The 17,113-nt window shown below is 50.2% G+C and overlaps 1 protein-coding gene across 7 annotated transcripts in view; it reads right to left on the reverse strand.

Annotated features, from left to right (window-relative positions):
* Positions 1-588: 588 nt before the first annotated feature.
* Positions 589-17,113, reverse strand: part of LOC138257057 (E3 ubiquitin-protein ligase TRIM39-like) — a 277,109-nt gene continuing 260,584 nt past the window's right edge. For all 7 annotated transcript variants that reach the window (XR_011198354.1, XR_011198369.1, XR_011198348.1 and 4 more), the window contains one exon: positions 589-799. Coding sequence is in view for 1 of the 7 variants with exons in the window: in XM_069205885.1 (XP_069061986.1) it covers positions 774-799 (26 nt within the window). In the remaining 6 variants the exon portion in view is untranslated. The remainder of the gene's footprint in view (positions 800-17,113) is intronic.

Below are 17,113 nucleotides of genomic sequence, written 5' to 3' on the forward strand. Positions count from 1 at the left end.
ATCTCCCTCCTTCCCCATCCCCTTTTATCCACATTCCCACACCTCCATCATAACCCCTTCCAGCCTGTCCATGGGTGAGTGACAACACCCTTCTGTTACACCCTTTGATGTCCCCGAATAGCTTCCTAGTGGCCATTATAGCTTCATGGATGTCACTGTTGATTTTCAATGTTTGCAGTACCTGCTTGAGATAGGAAGATTGAATAGCACTTATGGTAATGGCAGAATGTGAGTTAACATCAACACATGACTTGTTTTTTCCAATGTTGCTGTTTAAGGACTGAACCAAGGACTCCTGCTGATACTGATGTGAAACTATTTTATTAATGACGATGTAGCTGGATTGCAGATTTTACTAATGATAATGTAACTTTCATAGATGTAATTTATTCAAGATTGTGATATTGAAAATGCAATTTAAAACTGGTTAAAAAAAAGTTATTGGAGATGCAGTTGGGTAGTTAGCTTTCACTAAAAAATACTAATGGTAGGTCAGCACTAATGAGGGACACATTAGCAAAGCACATTTACTTTTGATAATTATTGAAATTATGAACTATGATTCAATCTCAAGACCGGAGCCATGGATTATGCATTTCCTTTGTCCATTTTATTAATCAGCAGCCTTTACAATTAGAAAAAAAAACCTTTATTTCACAGAAATCTTAGGGAAGGGGTATTCCACATAACCTATCAAACTCTAAATTCATAACATAGTCCATGTTTATGTCCCCTCTTTCTTCGTGAGATAAAAATGGTCAGTTCCTTCTTGTTCATTCCCGTTTGGAGCCGTCATTCCCTAGAAGAGAAAATACACCTTGTAACTATTCCATGCAGAACCAATATGACGTTCAAGTGGAGGGCACGCAAATAGCAATGTCACCTTAAATCTCAAATAGAGTATTCAAAAGCATGATAATGGCAAAACAGTCATACTACTACCATAGGAAAGTCCCAAATGTATCCTGCATCAACTTTGTCACCGGGTCAACAGAAACCTCTTGCTAAAGCGGGTGTTGTCTTCATGTCCTTAAGCCCTTCACTGCCATGGACATAATGCTATTAAAGAATGAGTTACTTACCTTTGGTAGCGACTTTTCTGGTGGACACATTAGCTTCCTGTGGATTCCTCACCTAATGAATACTCCCATTGCGCCAGCATTCAACGGAAATCTTCTTCCTAGCTTCTGCACGTCGACGAGCAGTTGCCCACGCGATGCCGTTTGACGTCATACAGGCAATAAGAGGTCCTCGCCGACGTGCCGACGTCAGTACCAACATTTTTTACGTGCCTGAGAATAATAGGCCATTGAGATGAAAGAACAATAGTAATATTTAATGATATTCCAAACAAACACATCATTCTGAGAATTCAACCTACCATTTTTTTTTTAAACAAGTAAATAAATATATTAACTATATATATAGATATAAACATATATACATAATATATACAAATCCTCAAAACCAAGAGGAGCACACTCAAGAATTACTTGGTTAGACCAAACAGGCAACGGGGAGGCGGGTGGGACCGTGAGGAATCCACAGGTAGCTAATGTATCCACCAGAAAAGTCGCTACCAAAGGTAAGTAACTCATTCTTCTGATGGATACAACTACCTGTGGATTCCTCAACTAATGAATAGAGTCCCAAAGCAGTACCGCACTCGGTGGTGGGTGCCTGAATGGTCAAACCAAGAAATCCTGCAGCACTGACCGTGCAAAATGGCCATCCCTTCTGACCTCAGAGTCCAAGCAGTAATGCTTCGCAAAAGTATGAAGGGATGACCAAGTTGCGGCCTTGCAGATGTCGACCACAGGAACACCCCTAGCCAAGGTCGAAGAGGCCGACTTAGCTCTGGTGGAATGAGCTCTTATACCATCAGGAGGATCCTTCTTTGCTAAAGAGCAACACATTTTAATGCAAAGAGCAACCCACCTGGAGAGTGTTCTCTTGTGGACTGCCTTTCCTCTCCTCTTTCCCACGTATCCGATGAAAAGCTGATCCTCCAGCCTGAAATCCTTTGTCCTGTCTATATAAAAGCTTAGCGCCCTCTTTGGGTCCAAGCGGTGTAGTCTCTCTTCTTCCTTTGACGGATGAGGCGGAGGATAAAACGTGGATAGAGTAATTGTCTGGGCCAAATGAAAGGGTGAAACAACCTTCGGAAGGAAAGCAGCCTTCGTCCTCAACACCACCTTATCCCCATAAAAAGATGTATAAGGGGGTTTTACCGATAGAGCCTGCAACTCACTCACTCTCCTTGCAGAGGTAATTGCAACCAGGAAAACCGTTTTAAGAACCAATAATCTTATGGGGCAAGAATGCATAGGCTCAAAAGGGGACCCCCATAAGGAAAGTTAGAACCACAGTCAAATCCCATTGAGCCATAACGAAAGTAGTTGGAGGGATTTTATTCATAAGGCCCTTCAAGAATCTAAGTACTATTGGTGATTTAAATAAAGAAGGCTGGTCTGGAAGACAGAGAAAGGCTGACAAGGCAGACAAGTAACCCTTAACAGTAGCCACTGCACAACCCCTCTGTGCTAAAGACAAAGCAAAAGATAAAACATCTGACAAATGAGCACGTAAGGGATCAATCTGCCTCTCTCCACACCAAACCACAAATTTAGACCACCTATTAGCGTAGATAGATTTAGTAGAGTGTCGCCTGGCCGATAAGATAACATCCACTACATCAGGCAGGAGAGAGAAAGAACTCAGGTTGCCCCGTTCAATCTCCAGGCATAAAGGTGCAGGCTCTGGAGGTGGGGGTGTAAAACCTGCCCATGCGACTGCGAGAGGAGGTCTGCCCTGAGAGGGAGACGGAGCGGAGGGCACAGTGAGAGTTGGAGAAGGTCCGAGTACCACACCCTCCTTGGCCAATCCGGAGCAATTAAGATGAATTGAGCCCGGTCTTGGCGAATTTTATTCAACACACAAGGAATCAAGGGTATGGGGGGAAACGCGTAAAGCAACTGGTCGCACCAGGTCATCTGAAACGCATCCCCCAAAGCTCCTTGTACCGGATACTGGAGGCTGCAGAATAACGGGCAGTGCGAGTTCTCCCGGATGGCAAACAGATCTATCCGAAGAAACCCCCACATCTGGAAGATTAACCGAACTTGATCTGGATGGAGACGCCACTCGTGATCGGCCGAGAAATGGCGACAGATTGTCCGCACGTACGTTCAAGACTCCGGCCAGATGATTTGCTACCAAGCAAATCTGATGGTCCTTTGCCCAGGACCATAGCCGTAGAGCTTCGCTGCAGAGAAGGTACGACCCTACCCCTCCCTGTTTGTTTATATACCACATCGCAGTAGTGTTGTCCGTCAGGACCTGAACCGACTGACCAAGAAGGGACGGGAGGAAGGCCTTGAGAGCCAGACGTACAGCCCGTAACTCCAACAGATTGATATGAAACACCTGTTCTACTGGAGACCAAAGTCCCTTGATCTCCAGGTCCCACAGATGAGCTCCCCACCCTAGAGTGGAAGCATCCGTTATTACTGTGGCCACAGACGTAGCTTGCGAGAACGGCCTTCCTCTGGAAAGATTGCCGTCCGCAATCCACCATTTCAAATCCATGGCAGCATCTCTGGAGATTCTCACCGAGCCTTCGAGATCCCCTTTGTGTTGAGATCACTGCCTTCGGAGGCACCACTGAGGAGCCCTCATGTGCCAGCGAGCATGCATGACCAACAGTATGCAAGAAGCAAACAGACCGAGCAGACGTAGGACCTTGAGGACTGGAATGACTGCTCCACTTTGAAACATTGGAACCAACGCCTGAATGTCCTGAATCCGCTGAGGCGGAGGAAAGGCTCGGTTCAATGTTGTATCCGGTACTGCCCCTATGAACAGGAGGCGCTGAGAGGGCTCTAGGTGAGATTTGGGCATGTTCACCCAAAAGCCCAGGTCGAACAACAACTGGGTTGTCGACTGCAGGTGATGCAACACGAGCTCCGAAGACCTGGCTTTGATCAACCAGTCGTCTAGATAAGGAAATACTGCTATCCCATTCCTTCTGAGCTCTGCCGCAACCACCGACATCACCTTCGTGAAGACTCGAGGTGCTGAAGTAAGACCAAACGGGAGGACCGCAAACTGATAGTGCTGCGACCCCACCACAAAACGGAGATACTTCCTGTGCGACCTGAGTATCAGGATATGAAAGTAAGCATCCTGCAAGTCGACAGACACCATCCAATCTCCATTGTTCAGTGCCAAAAGCACCTGAGCTAGGGTCAGCATCTTGAACTTTTCCTGTTTGAGGAACCAATTCAAGATCCTTAGGTCCAGGATTTGTCTCAAACGACCATCCTTCTTGGGAATCAGGAAGTACCTTGAATAACAACCTTGACCCCTTTATTGCTCTGGAACCAACTCCACCGAGCCCTTTGAAAGGAGGACTTGAACCTCCTGTTCCAACAACAGGAGGTGTTCTTCTGAACAAGAAGATGGGCGGGCGGAAAGTCCCAAAAGGGAAGGGTGTAGCCTTTTCTCACAATGCTGGTAACCCAGGAGTCTGAAGTTATGACCTCCCACTTGTGGAGAAAATTCAGTAACCTCCCCCCTACAGGAGTGGAGTGAGTGGGAATTGGTGGAAGCCCAAGGCTGCTTCCCCTGCTGCACCCCTCCAGAGGAAGAGGAAAAGGCAGAGTGCTGCTGAGAGGCTCCCCTGGTACGGACCCTACCCCTCCCTCTAAAAGATCTATAGGAGAGAGCAGAGGTAGGCTTCTGGAATTTCCCTCGAAAGGAGGAGGAGGAGGAGGAGGAGGAGGAGCCACAATCAAATCCTCCTAAAAAATCTGGAGGAGGCAGAAGAAGTGGCTTGCAAGCCCAGCGACTTGGCCGTGGCCCTTCTCTCCTTGAACCTCTCTAAGGCCGAATCCGCCTTGGCACCAAAGAGCTTGTTCCCAACAAAAGGAAGGTCCAGTAGGGTCGACTGCACATCAGAGGAAAATCATGAGTTACGAAGCCAAGCCTGCCTCCTCGTAACTACAGCAGTGCCCATTGCCCTAGCAATGGAGTCAGTTGTATCCAACCCAGATTGGATAACCAGAGTTGCAGCTGCCTGAGCGTCCAATACTAGATTTAACAGCCCCTGAGGGACCTCCGTATGCGTTGATGCAATCTCGTCCATCAGGGCATAAATGTATCTTCCTAAAATACATGTAGCATTGGTGGACTTCAATGCCGTGCTACATGAAGAGAACACCTTTTTGGGTGCCATGTCCATCTTCTTGGAGTCTCTATCCGAGGGCACAGATGGAAAAGAGCCAGGAGCAGACCTTGCCGAGCAGGAAGCCTGGACCACCAAGTTTTCAGGTGTTGGATGTCTGGTAAGAAAACCAGGGTCAGCCGGTGCAGCCCGATACCTCCTAGCCACAGATCTATTGACAGCTGAAGAAGACCCCGGCTTCTTCCAGACTTCCAAAACAGGGTCCAGCAAAGCCTCATTGAACGGCAAAAGTGGTTCTGCCGATGTAGAGGCCAGGTGCAACACCTCTGTCAACAAATTCTGCTTGGCTTCAGTTACCGGCAAAGGAAGATCCAAGAAGCTAGCTGCCTTCCTGATAACAGAATAAAAAGTGGCCACCTCTTCTGTATACTCCCCAGGAGATGACAAGTCCCACTCGGGGGAAGTATCTAGGCCACTAGCAGTGTCCAGCCCATGGAGACCCTCACGAGAGTCCTCAATCTCTCCTTCCTCCATGTTTTGTCTCTGGTACTCCTGCTCTTCAAGGAGGTGGAGAGCAAGCCTCCTCGAGTGCAGCCTCTCCTCTATCCTCGGCGTCGACATGGCGTCAGCTGATGTTGAAGAACGACGCCGATCGAGGAGTCGCATGGAGAGAAGACTGCTTCGGAGTTGCAGGAGGTCTAGACGGCGCCACTGGTTGAAACATCGAAGCCACCGGAGCCAAAGTCTCAGGAGCCACCGGAGCCGATACCGGCGCCGAGCCCACGTTCCCCAGGGGGAGAAAGGGCATAAAGGGTGCCGGTTGAAGCGGAGCCGGAGCACCCATGTTGAAGGCCAAAGGGCCCGAAGGACCAGCCGGTCCACCACCTGGAGCCATCTGCTGGAAGATGGAAAACATTGCATTTAAAAATGCGGTACTATCAGCTCCAGGGGCCGGGAAAGCCTGGTACTGGGGTGCCTGGTTCGAAGGCGACACCGACCTCGACATCTGCAACGACGGAGAACATATTTGAGGCTGTGGAACCTCAAACACTGAAGGTGGTTGGCCCGATGACCCGGGCGAAGTCGGTGAGGCTGGAGAAGGCAACGGCGTCGACGGATGGGGAGTGACAGTGGGACTGACCTCCCAAGTCTTCAGACGTCGAGTTGATAGTGACCTCGACCTCTCTTTACTCGACCGGCGCCATGATTCTCGATGACGCCGGGAGTCCCGATGACGCCGATGAGACTTTGGTGACGAGGATTTTCGATGACATCTCTTTTCCTTCCTTTTCGACTTCGCCAGAAAAAGCTTAGCCTCGCGCTCTTTCAGGGCCTTAGGATTCATATGTTGACACGAATCGCACTTGTCAACATCATGATCGGAACTAAGACAACACAAACAGTCTTAGTTAGTTACCGACATTTTGCCCCCACACTCACGGCAGGGCTTGAATCCTGACTTTCTTTGCGACATTGTAATCGCAAAGAAAAAAATAGATCCAAAAAACACACTCACTGTCGAACAGCAACAGTAGCTCCCTCTAAGATAACCGTTTCGAATGGCACGGAAAAAAGTGAACTGACGTCGGCGAGGACCTCTTATTGCCTGTATGACGTCAGACAGCGTCGCGTGGGCAACTGTGACGTCCTCGTCGACGTGCAGAAGCTAGGAAGAAGATTTCCGTCGAACGCTGGCGCAATGGGAGTATTCATTAGGTGAGGAATCCACAGGTAGTTGTATCCATCAGAAATAGGCTGATCTGCCCCCAGGGAGGGCAGAAGCCATTAGGCACCAGGGATGCTTTTATTTATATTGAGAACAGGAGTGACCCCTTAGGCAAGGGTTGTTCCCCCCTCAAGCAATTTTTTTAAAAGATCATTTCTGCCCCCCCCCCCCACCCCCCCAGGGGGCAGATTGGCCTTTATTAATTAGGCCGATCTGCCCCTTTTGGCAGGGGGTGGGGTGCAGAAGCCACTAGAAACCAGGGTTTTTTTTTTTTTTTTTTAAAACCTTTATACTGATAAGGGGTGCGACCCCTTATGCAAGCTCACAAATGGCCTAAAGTACAAATTACTTACCTTCGGTAATGAAATATCTGGTAGAGACATATTCTAGTTGCAGATTCCTTACCTTAGAATTTCCCCCCAGGCGTTAGACTGTATCTGGAGATTTTGCTGCGAGCAATACCCTTGGGCGTCTGTAGGCGGCGTTGTTCGACTCCGCAGGCATCGACTGATGCCTTGATGACGTCTGGAGTAGTACACTGACGCCGCCCTCCCGCAGTGATGTCAGTTTCTTTTAACGACTTTCCACGCCAGAGCGCAGAGCCGCTAAGAACACTGAGATTGGTGTGACAGAGCTAAGGACCTGAAAGGGTGGAACACCTGTCCCCAGAAATAATTTCGCAAAGCGGGGAGGATGGGCGGGCGGTAAGGAAGCTGCAACTAGAATGTGTCTCCCACCAGATATTTCGAATACCGAAGGCAACTAACCTGTACATCTGATAGAGACTTCTAGTTGCAGATTCCTTACCTTAGAATTGATACCCAAGCAATGCCATCCTATGTGGTGGGCTGCGAACAAAGATCATACTAGAATGTCTTGCAGGACTGAACGACCAAAGTAGCCGCCTCGACGGACCTGACTATCCAGGCAGTAATGCTTATCAAACGTGTGCAGGGATGCCCATGTAGCTGCCCGACAGATATCCAGGACAGGAACTCCGCGTGCTAACGCAGTGGAAGCCGCAATTTCTCTGTTGGAATGAGAACGCAAGCCTTCAGGAGGTTGCTTTTTAGCCAAAGTGTAGCACATTTTGATGCAAAGAAGCACCCATCGAGAGATGATATGCTTTTGCACCGCCTTCCCTTTCTTAGCACCCACATAGCCAAAGAGTTGATTGTCCACCTGGAAATCTTTAGTACAATGGAGGTAGAACACCAACACTCTTTTTGGGTCCAGACAGTGGAGTCTCTCCCCTTCTCATGGGAAGGGTGTGGGAGTGTGTAGAAGGTAGGCAAAGTGATGGACTGGCCTACATAAAATGGTGTAAATACCTTAGGAAGGAATGAAGCTCTAATGCGTAACACCACTTTGTCAGGGTGTACAGACAAGTTTGGAGGCATTGAAGAAAGCACCTGGAGCTCACTCACCCTGCAAGCAGAGGTGATAGCGACAAAGAAAGACAGTTTGAATGTGAGGATCCGCAAGGGACAATTATGCATTGGCTCAAAGGGGGTACACATTAAATAAGTAAGTACAAGATTAAGATCCCACTGAGGCATAATAAATGGAGTGGGAGATAATTAAGTGGGTGAGCCCTTTTAAGAACCTACTGACAATAGGAGATTTAAAGAGTGAGGGCTGATCAGGTAACCTTTAAGGGTGCCCAAAGCAGAGCCCTGCTGGGCTAAATAATGAACAGAAGAACCTCTGACAGAGGGGCACAAATGTGATCAACAGATTTGTTGGTACACCATGCCACAAGATTTATTCCAACGACAGGCATATACAGTTTTAGTCGATGGATGCCTGGCTGCCAAGAAACATTGCAGACTTTGGGTGGAAGGGCAAATGCATTCAACTGTTGCAGCTCAATCTCCACGCATGAAGGTGGAGGTTGGACAGGTGCCGGTGGAGAACCGTCTCCTGCTGCTGTGACAGAAGATCCGCCCAAAGAGGCAGTCTGAGTGGAGGATGGATGGACATGCTCAATAGCTCTGGATACCACACTCTTCAAGCCCAGTCCGGAGCCACCAAGATAACTTGGGCCCGGTCGTACTTGATTTTCTTGAGAACTCTGGGTAGAAGAGGGCTAGACGGGAAGGCGTACAGGAGGCTGGAGCTCCACTCGAGATGAAAAGCGTCTCCGAGCGAGTGCAGTCTTCAAAAATTCCAACGTGCAAAACAGCTGACATTGCGTGTTCTCTGCGGAGGCAAACAGATCTAACCAAGGCTCTCCCCACTTGAGACCTTGCGTCACCTCCAGATAGAGACGCCATTCGTGATCGACTGTGTGTCAGTGGCTGAGTTTGTCTGCTCTGGCGTTGAGAGCCTGCCAGATGTTCAACCATCAGCGTAATGCCCTGATATTCCAGCCATGTCCAGAGGCGTAGTGCTTCCTGACAAAGGGTCCAGGACCCTACCCCGAGTTGTCTGTTGGAGTACCACATGGCGGTAGTGTTGTCTGTGAACACCTGCACCACTTTCCCTTAGAGAGGGAAGGAATGTTTTTGACCTAAGCCTGATTGCCCGGAGCTCCAGCATTTTTATGTGGAGCCCGACTCCGCCGGAAACCAGAGGCCTCTGATCTCTGCTTCTCCCAAGTGGCCACACCAACCCACAAGTGACGCATCTGTCACTATAGAGAGATCTGGTTGGGGAAGGGAGAGGGATCTGCTGTTGACACAATTTGGATTCTAAAGCCACCACTGCAGGTCTTTCGCAGTCCCCTCCGAGATATGGACCATGTCTGAGCGATTTCCCTGATGCTGCGCCCACTGGAACTTTAGGTCCCACTGCAGAGTGCGCATATGCCATCTGGCATGTGTACTAGCAGGAGACAGGAGGCCATGAGGCATAGCAGGCTCACACTCACCGAAACCCAAGACCGAGGCTGAAAGAAAGATCTGAATCATAGCCTGAAGGTCTTGGACTCGCTTGTCTGGAGAATAAGCGAGAAATCGCACTGTATCCAGAACAGCTCCAATGAAAGTGAGCGTCTGAGAGGGAGTCAGGTGTGACTTCGGCATGTTTATAGTGAACCCCAGCTTGTGCAGGAGGTTCGCCATAGTCTGAAGGTGAGAGACGACTGTCTGGGGAGAAGGCGCCTTCAACAGCCAGTCATTGAGGTAGAGGAAAACTGAGACCCCTAACCTGCACAGATGAGCTGCAGCCACCGCCATAATTTTTGTGGACACCAGAGGGGCGGTGGTAAGGCCGAAAAGGAGCATGGTAAACTGAAAGTGCTCGTGACCTACCATGAATCGTAGTTAACGTCTGTGGGCAGGCAGGATGGGGATGTGAAAATAAGCGTCCTGCAAGTCCAACGCTACCATCCAGTCTCATGGGTCTAAGGCAGAAAGAACCTGAGCCAGGGTGACCATTTTTAATTGCTCCTTCTTGAGGAAGTAGTTCAGGACCCGAAAGTCTAGGATTGGATGTAAGCCCTTGTCCTTCGTTGGTATAAGAAAGTAGCAGGAATAACAACCACGACCCACTTCTGGCACAGGGACTCTTTCTATAGCTCCCTTGGCCAAGAGAGCCATGACTTCCTGGTGGAGAAGCACAAAATGATCCTCCGGAAGATGATGGGAGGATGGTGGCATGTGTGGTGCTGCAGATTCCAAAGGAGGGTGGGGAGGAGTAGCCCTTCCGAATGATCTGCAAAACCCACCCATCAGTGGTGATAAGTTCCCAGAGGGGCAGGTGATGGCGGATCCTGCCCCTAACTGGGTAGGAGTGCCGGGACTAGGAGGGTTTGGAGACTGCAGCGGGGAGGGGGGGGGGGTGGGGGGGGCAGAGGCGGAATGGACAGACCTATGGTTCCCTGTCTCACAGCCACGTGGAATTCCACGACCTCGGCCATGCATAGGCTGCCCAGCGTGCGTGGCACGATGGCTGGGTTGAGGACATGACAGGGTGCCCCTTCCGTGTTCCACGAAATGGATGAAAAGCTGAATGTGGTGGGCGAGTGGCGGAGGAAAGACCAAGGGTCCGAGCCGTAGACTGGGAATCATTGAATCTCTCCAAGGCAGAGTCCGCTTTGTCTCCAAAGAGACGGGTGCCATCAAAGGGCATGTCCATGAGTGACTGTTTGACATCCCCCGAGAAGCCACAAGTGCGTAACCAGGCATGGCGCCGTAAGACCACTGTTGTTGCAACCGATCTGCCCATAAAGTCTCTCGTATCCCGCCCACAACGGATAGTGAACTTTTCTGCATCTCTCCCATCTTTCACTGCTTGGGAGACGATAGCACGGGCCTCCTCCGGTATCTGCGGCAGGACTTGCGCAACTGTAACCCACAGGGAGTGGGTATAACGTCACAAAAAACATGCAGTGTTCACAGACCGCAGTGCGAGGCTGCAGGAAGAAAACAACTTCTTGGCAAATTGTTCCAGCCTTTTGGATTCACTATCCTGGGGTACGGAAGGGAATGCGCCTGAAGAAGTGGAAGCCTGGATAACACGACTCTCAGGAGTGGGGTGTTGGGACAGGAATTTTGGGTCAGTCGGTGCAGGCCAATGGCGGCTAGCAAGAGTCCTGTTCACAGGAGCCCCTGTGTTGGGTTTGGACCATGTACCCAAAAGGACATCGGTGAGGGCCTCATTGAATGAGAGAAGGGGTTCTGAAGTAGAAGCCCCAGGCTGAAGCACCTCAGTCAGGAGATTAGACCTGACTTCCACAGTAGGTAGCTCAAGGCTGAGGACCTCAGCTGCCCTACTGACCACCATACTGTAAGTTGCTTCCTCCGCCGTAGCCACACTAGGAGGAGACAGCATGCCAGCGTCAGGAGAAGTATCCAGACCACTGGCTTCACCCAAATCCTGTTCCCAGTCCACAGCATGGTCATCCTGGTATTCATAATGGTCCAGGGATCCATCCAATTCCTCCCCATAGGAAAAAGGGTCCGAATCAGACCTTGGGTGAATAGGCCCCACTGAAGCCGATGGTGCAGTCGACCGATGCCTCTCCGAGTCGTCTGGGATAAATTCTTGTTCTCCTCCAGGGGAACCCACAAACTATGGGTACCTCTCGAATCCCTATGAAGTTGGCAAAAATATAAATAAAAATACGTATTTTTTTTAAAAAAAACTTCTTAGCCAAAGCGTAGCACTCACACCCATGCCGATCCTGGTATGACCAGACAGACAACTGGGAGGCGGGAGGGACCGTGAGGAATCCACAGGTAGCTAATATATCCACCAGAAAAAGCGTTACCGAAGGTAAGTAACTTGCTCTTCTGATGGATACAACTACCTGTGGATTCCTCACCTAATGAATAGAGTCCCAAAGCAGTACCACCTCGGAGGGTGTCTGTCTGGTCAAACCAGGAAATCCTGCAGCACCGACCGCGCAAAATTGCCATCCATTCGCACCTCTGCATCCAAACAATAATGCTTCACAAAGGTGTAGAGGGAAGACCAAGTCACAGCCTTGCAGATGTCCACCATCAGAACACCTCTGGCCAAAGCCGAAGAGGTTGACTTGGCCCTGGTGGAATGAGCCCTGATCCCCTCAGGAGGATCCTTCTTTGCCAATGAGTAACATATTTTAATACAAAGAACGGCCCACCTGGAGATCGCTCTCTTGTGGACGGCCTTCCCCTTCCTCACGTATCCAATAAAGAGTTGTTCATCCAACCGGAACTCTCTCGTCCTGTCGACATAAAAACTGAGAGCCCTCTTAGGGTCCAGACGATGGAGTCTTTCCTCCTCCTTAGATGGATGAGGAGGAGGGTAGAACGTCAAGAGAGTTATTGATTGTCCCAAGTGAAATGGAGACACCACCTTGGGGAGGAAAGCCACCCTGGTCCTCAAAACCACCTAATCCTTATAAAAAGTGGTGAAAGGCGGGTGAGCAGAAAGAGCCTGCAGTTTGCTAACACGTCTAGCCGAAGTGATGGCCACCGTTTTGAAAAACAAATATCCTAATGGGCAGCAAGGAAGTCAACACCAAATTCAAGTCCCACTGCGGCATAATAAAAGGCCTGGGAGGAAATTTAGTAGTAAGCCCCCTCAAAAATCGAACAACCAAAGGAGATCTGAATAGGGAGGGCTGATCTGGAAGATATAAAAAAAAGTCGAAAGGGCCGAAAGATAGCCCTTAACCGTGGGCAAAGCACAACCACGCTGAGCCAATGACAACGCGAACAACAAAACATCAGAAAGATGGGCACTTAAGGGATACATTTTCTTCTCCCCACACCAACGAACAAAATTATCCCACCTACTTGCATAGACCAACTTGGTGGAGTGTCGTCTGGCTGATAAAAGAACGTCCACCACCTTCGGTGGGAGAGAAAAGGAACTCCGGTTGCCCCGTTCGATCGCCAGGCATGAAGCTGCAGGCTTTGGAGGTGGTGTGTCGAACCTGCCCCTGCGAAAGGAGGTCTGCCCTGAGAGGGAGACGGAGCGGAGGGTACAGTGAGTCGGAGAAGGTCTGCATACCACACCCTTCATGGCCAATCCAGAGCTTTCAGAATGACTTGGGCCCGGTCTTGCCGAATCTTCCTCAAAACCCGAGGAATCAAGGGTATGGGAGGAAACGCGTAAAGCAACTGGTCGCACCAGGACATCTGAAACGCGCCCCCCAACGCTCCTTGCATCGGATACTGGAGGCTGCATAACGACTGACAATGCGCATTCTCGAGTGGCAAAGAGGTCTATTCAGGGAAAAAAAAACATCCGGAAGATGTAAAGAACTAGATCCGGATGCAGACACCACTCGTGGTTGTCCGAGAAGAAGCGACTGAGCTTGTCCGCATGTACGTTTAGGACCCCGGCCAAATGGTTTGCCACTACACAAAGCCGATGGTCCCGCACCCGGGACCAGAGTCGCAGAGCCTCTCTGCAAAGAAGGTACGACCCTACGCCCCCGTTTGTTGATATACCAAATCGCAGTTGTGTTGTCCATCAGAATCTGAACTGACTGACCGCAAAGGGAAGGGAGGAAGGCCTTGAGGGCCAAACGAATCGCCCGTAGTTCCAGCAGATTAATATGAAACCTCTGCTCTACTGGAGACCAACGATCCTTGATCTCCAGATCCTCCAGATGAGCTCCCCACCCTACGGTGGAGGCATCCGTTATCACTGTGGCCACCAGAGTTGGCTGCGAGAACGGCTTCTCTTGAGAAAGGTTGCCTTCCACAGCCCACCATCGGAGATCCGCTGCAGTGTCTCTGGAGACCCTCATCGATTCCCCGAGATCTCCTCTGTGCTGAAGCCACTCCTTGCGGAAGCACCACTGAAGAGCCCTCATATGCCAGTGTGCATGCGTGACCAACAAAATGCAAGAAGCGAACAGACCGAGCAAACAAAGGACCTTGAGGACCGGAACTACTGCTCCTTCTTGAAACATTGGAACCAGCGCCTGAATGTCCCGTATCCGCTGTGGCGGAGGAAAGGCTCGATTCAATGTTGTGTCCAGTACTGCCCCTATGAACAGGAGACGTTGAGAGGGCTCTAGGTGAGACTTGGGCACATTTATTGAAAAACACAGACTGAACAACAACTGGGTTGTCAGCTGCAGATGACGCAGCACAAGCCCCGGAGACTCAGCTTTGATAAACCAATCGTCCAGGTAAGGGAATACTGCTACTCCCTTTCTTCTGAGGTGTGCTGCAACAACTGCAATCACCTTCGTGAAGACCCGTGGTGCGGAAGTAAGACCAAAAGGAAGGACCGCAAACTGGTAGTGCTGCGATCCTACAACAAACCGGAGATACTTCCTGTGCGACTTGAGAATGGGAATGTGAAAATAAGCATCCTGCAAGCCGACCGACACCATCCAATCCTCCTTGTCCAACACCAAAAGCACCTGTGATAGAGTCAGCATTTTTAATTTCTCCTGTTTGAGGAACCAATTCAAAATCCTCAGGTCCAAAATAGGCCTCAGATTACCATCCTTCTTGGGGATCAGGAAGTACCTGGAATAACACCCCTGACCCCTTTCTTACTCTGGAACCAACCCCACTGCACCTTTCAATAATAGGGAGAGAACCTCCTGTTGTAACAGCAAGAGATGATCTTCTGAACAAAAAGGAAAGACGGGGAGGGAAGTGAGGCGGGATCTCCCGAAAGGGAAGGGCGTAACCTCTTCTCACCAAACTGATGAAGTCTGTTGTTATAGACTCCCATATGGGAAGAAAGAGCGAAAGCCTCCACCTACCGGAGAGGTATAAGAAACAATGGTGAGAGGACTAGGGCTTCTTTCCTTGAGGTAAGCCTCCAGTGGAAGAGGAAGGGTGCTGCTGCTGGGTGGCACCTCTTGTGCCGACTCTACCCCGCCCCCTGTATGAGCGATAAGGGAGGCTGGAGGACTGCTGCGATCTCCCACGAAAGGAAGAACCTCTTCCAAAAACATGCAGCCGTCTAAGAGATCGAAATGGGGTAGCAGCAGCCTGCAGACCCAAAGATCTAGCTGTGGCCCTACATTCTTTAAAGTGCTCTAGCGAAGTGTCCGCTTTTGAACCAAACAGTTTTGCCCCATCAAAGGGCAGATCCAGCAACATAGACTGGACGTCTGTCGAAAATCCGGAAGTGCGTAACCACGCATGCCGTCTGGAGGCAACGGAAGTCCCCATGGCTCTTGCAATAGAGTCCGTGGTATCCAGCCCTGTCTGAATAACCTGTGTAGCCGCCACCCGAGCGTCCGAAAGAAGACTACACAAATCCTGGCACATGTCCGGAAGTACAGTCTTCGTCGCATCCATTATGGCATGGATATACCTGCCCAGAATACATGTTGCATTGGCAATTTTAGAGCCATGCTGCAAAAAGAACACACCTTCCTGGCCGATTGGTCCATCCATTTGGATTCCCGGTCCGAGGGTACTCCCGGAAACGAACCAGGGGCCGACCTCAAAGAGCAGGATGCTTGCACCACCAAGCTCTCTGGTGAAGGGTGTTTGGATAAAAACTCCGGGTCTCCAGGCGCAGATCTATAATGCCTGGCCACCGACCTACTATCAGCCAAAGAAAAAAACAGGCTTCTTCCAAACCTCTTCGATCGGATCCATCAGGGCTTCATTAAATGGTAAAAGAGGATCCACCACGGCTGTAGCAGAATGCAAATCCTCAGTCGAAAGGTTGGTCTTCACCTGCGCTGTCGGTAAAGGAAGATCCAGAAATGCTGCGGCCTTTCTAATAAGATTGGTAAGAGGCTGCCTCCTCTGTATATTCATCAGGGGATGGCAGATCATATTTGAGAGGTTTCAAGACCACTTGCTGTGTCCAACCCAGGGAAATCACCCTGGGGGTCAGTGATCTCCCCTTCTTCGAGGAATTGCTGCTGATATTCCCCTCTAAAAGTCTAAGTCATGGAGCAGAGCAACGTCGGTGAATGGCGCCGGGAAGGCATCATGACAGGTTCTCCGGATCCACCGACGCCGCAGATGGATCCATAAGCGCCATGGAGAAGGCACCTGCATCCGATGCCGACATCCGACCCCATCACCTCCAACACCAGCATCAAAGGTCTCTCCCTCGACGTCGAGGGCTGCACTGTCGGCAGAGGGGCCTGACTTGAATCTCCAGCCAAACAAAATGGTATAAACGGCATCGGTTTATATGGAGCTGGAACGAGATTGAAAGCCAGGGGACCAGTGGGGCCAGCTGGCGCACCACCTCCCGGAGCCATATTTTGAAAAATCTGGAAAATGGCATTAAGGAATGCCGCAGGATCCGTACCCGGAGCCGGGAACGAAGGATAAGCCTGTGGAGCCGGTGCCGGGCTGGACTCTTCAGGTTCAGGATGCACCGGCGAAGCCAGATGACTGAGGATCCACAACTTCAAAGACTGACGGGGCCGGGGACGTTTGCGGCGTCGCAGGTTGAGGGGGACACAGTCGGACTCTCTTCCCAAGACCTTTGGTGCCGGGACGATGGAGACCTCGACCGACTTCTGGACTGACGTCGGGAGTCACGATGACGTCACTTCTTATGGGATGACTTTCCAGAAGAGGACCGATGGTGCTGCTTCCTCTCCTTCATGGACCTTGCCAAGAAAAGCTTTGCCTCGCGTTCCTTCAATGCCTTCGTATTCATCTTTTGGCAGGATCTGCCTTCTTGGAAGTCGTGATCGGAACTGAGGCACCAAAGACAATCATTGTGCGGATCAGTCACAGACATGCAACCTCCACATTCCCTGCAAGGCTTCAACCCCGACTTTTTCGGAGCCGACATCCTGGAAATACATACCTTCCGAA

This window comes from Pleurodeles waltl, chromosome 1_1, assembly GCF_031143425.1.
Source record: "Pleurodeles waltl isolate 20211129_DDA chromosome 1_1, aPleWal1.hap1.20221129, whole genome shotgun sequence".
NCBI classification, from domain to species: domain Eukaryota; kingdom Metazoa; phylum Chordata; class Amphibia; order Caudata; family Salamandridae; genus Pleurodeles; species Pleurodeles waltl.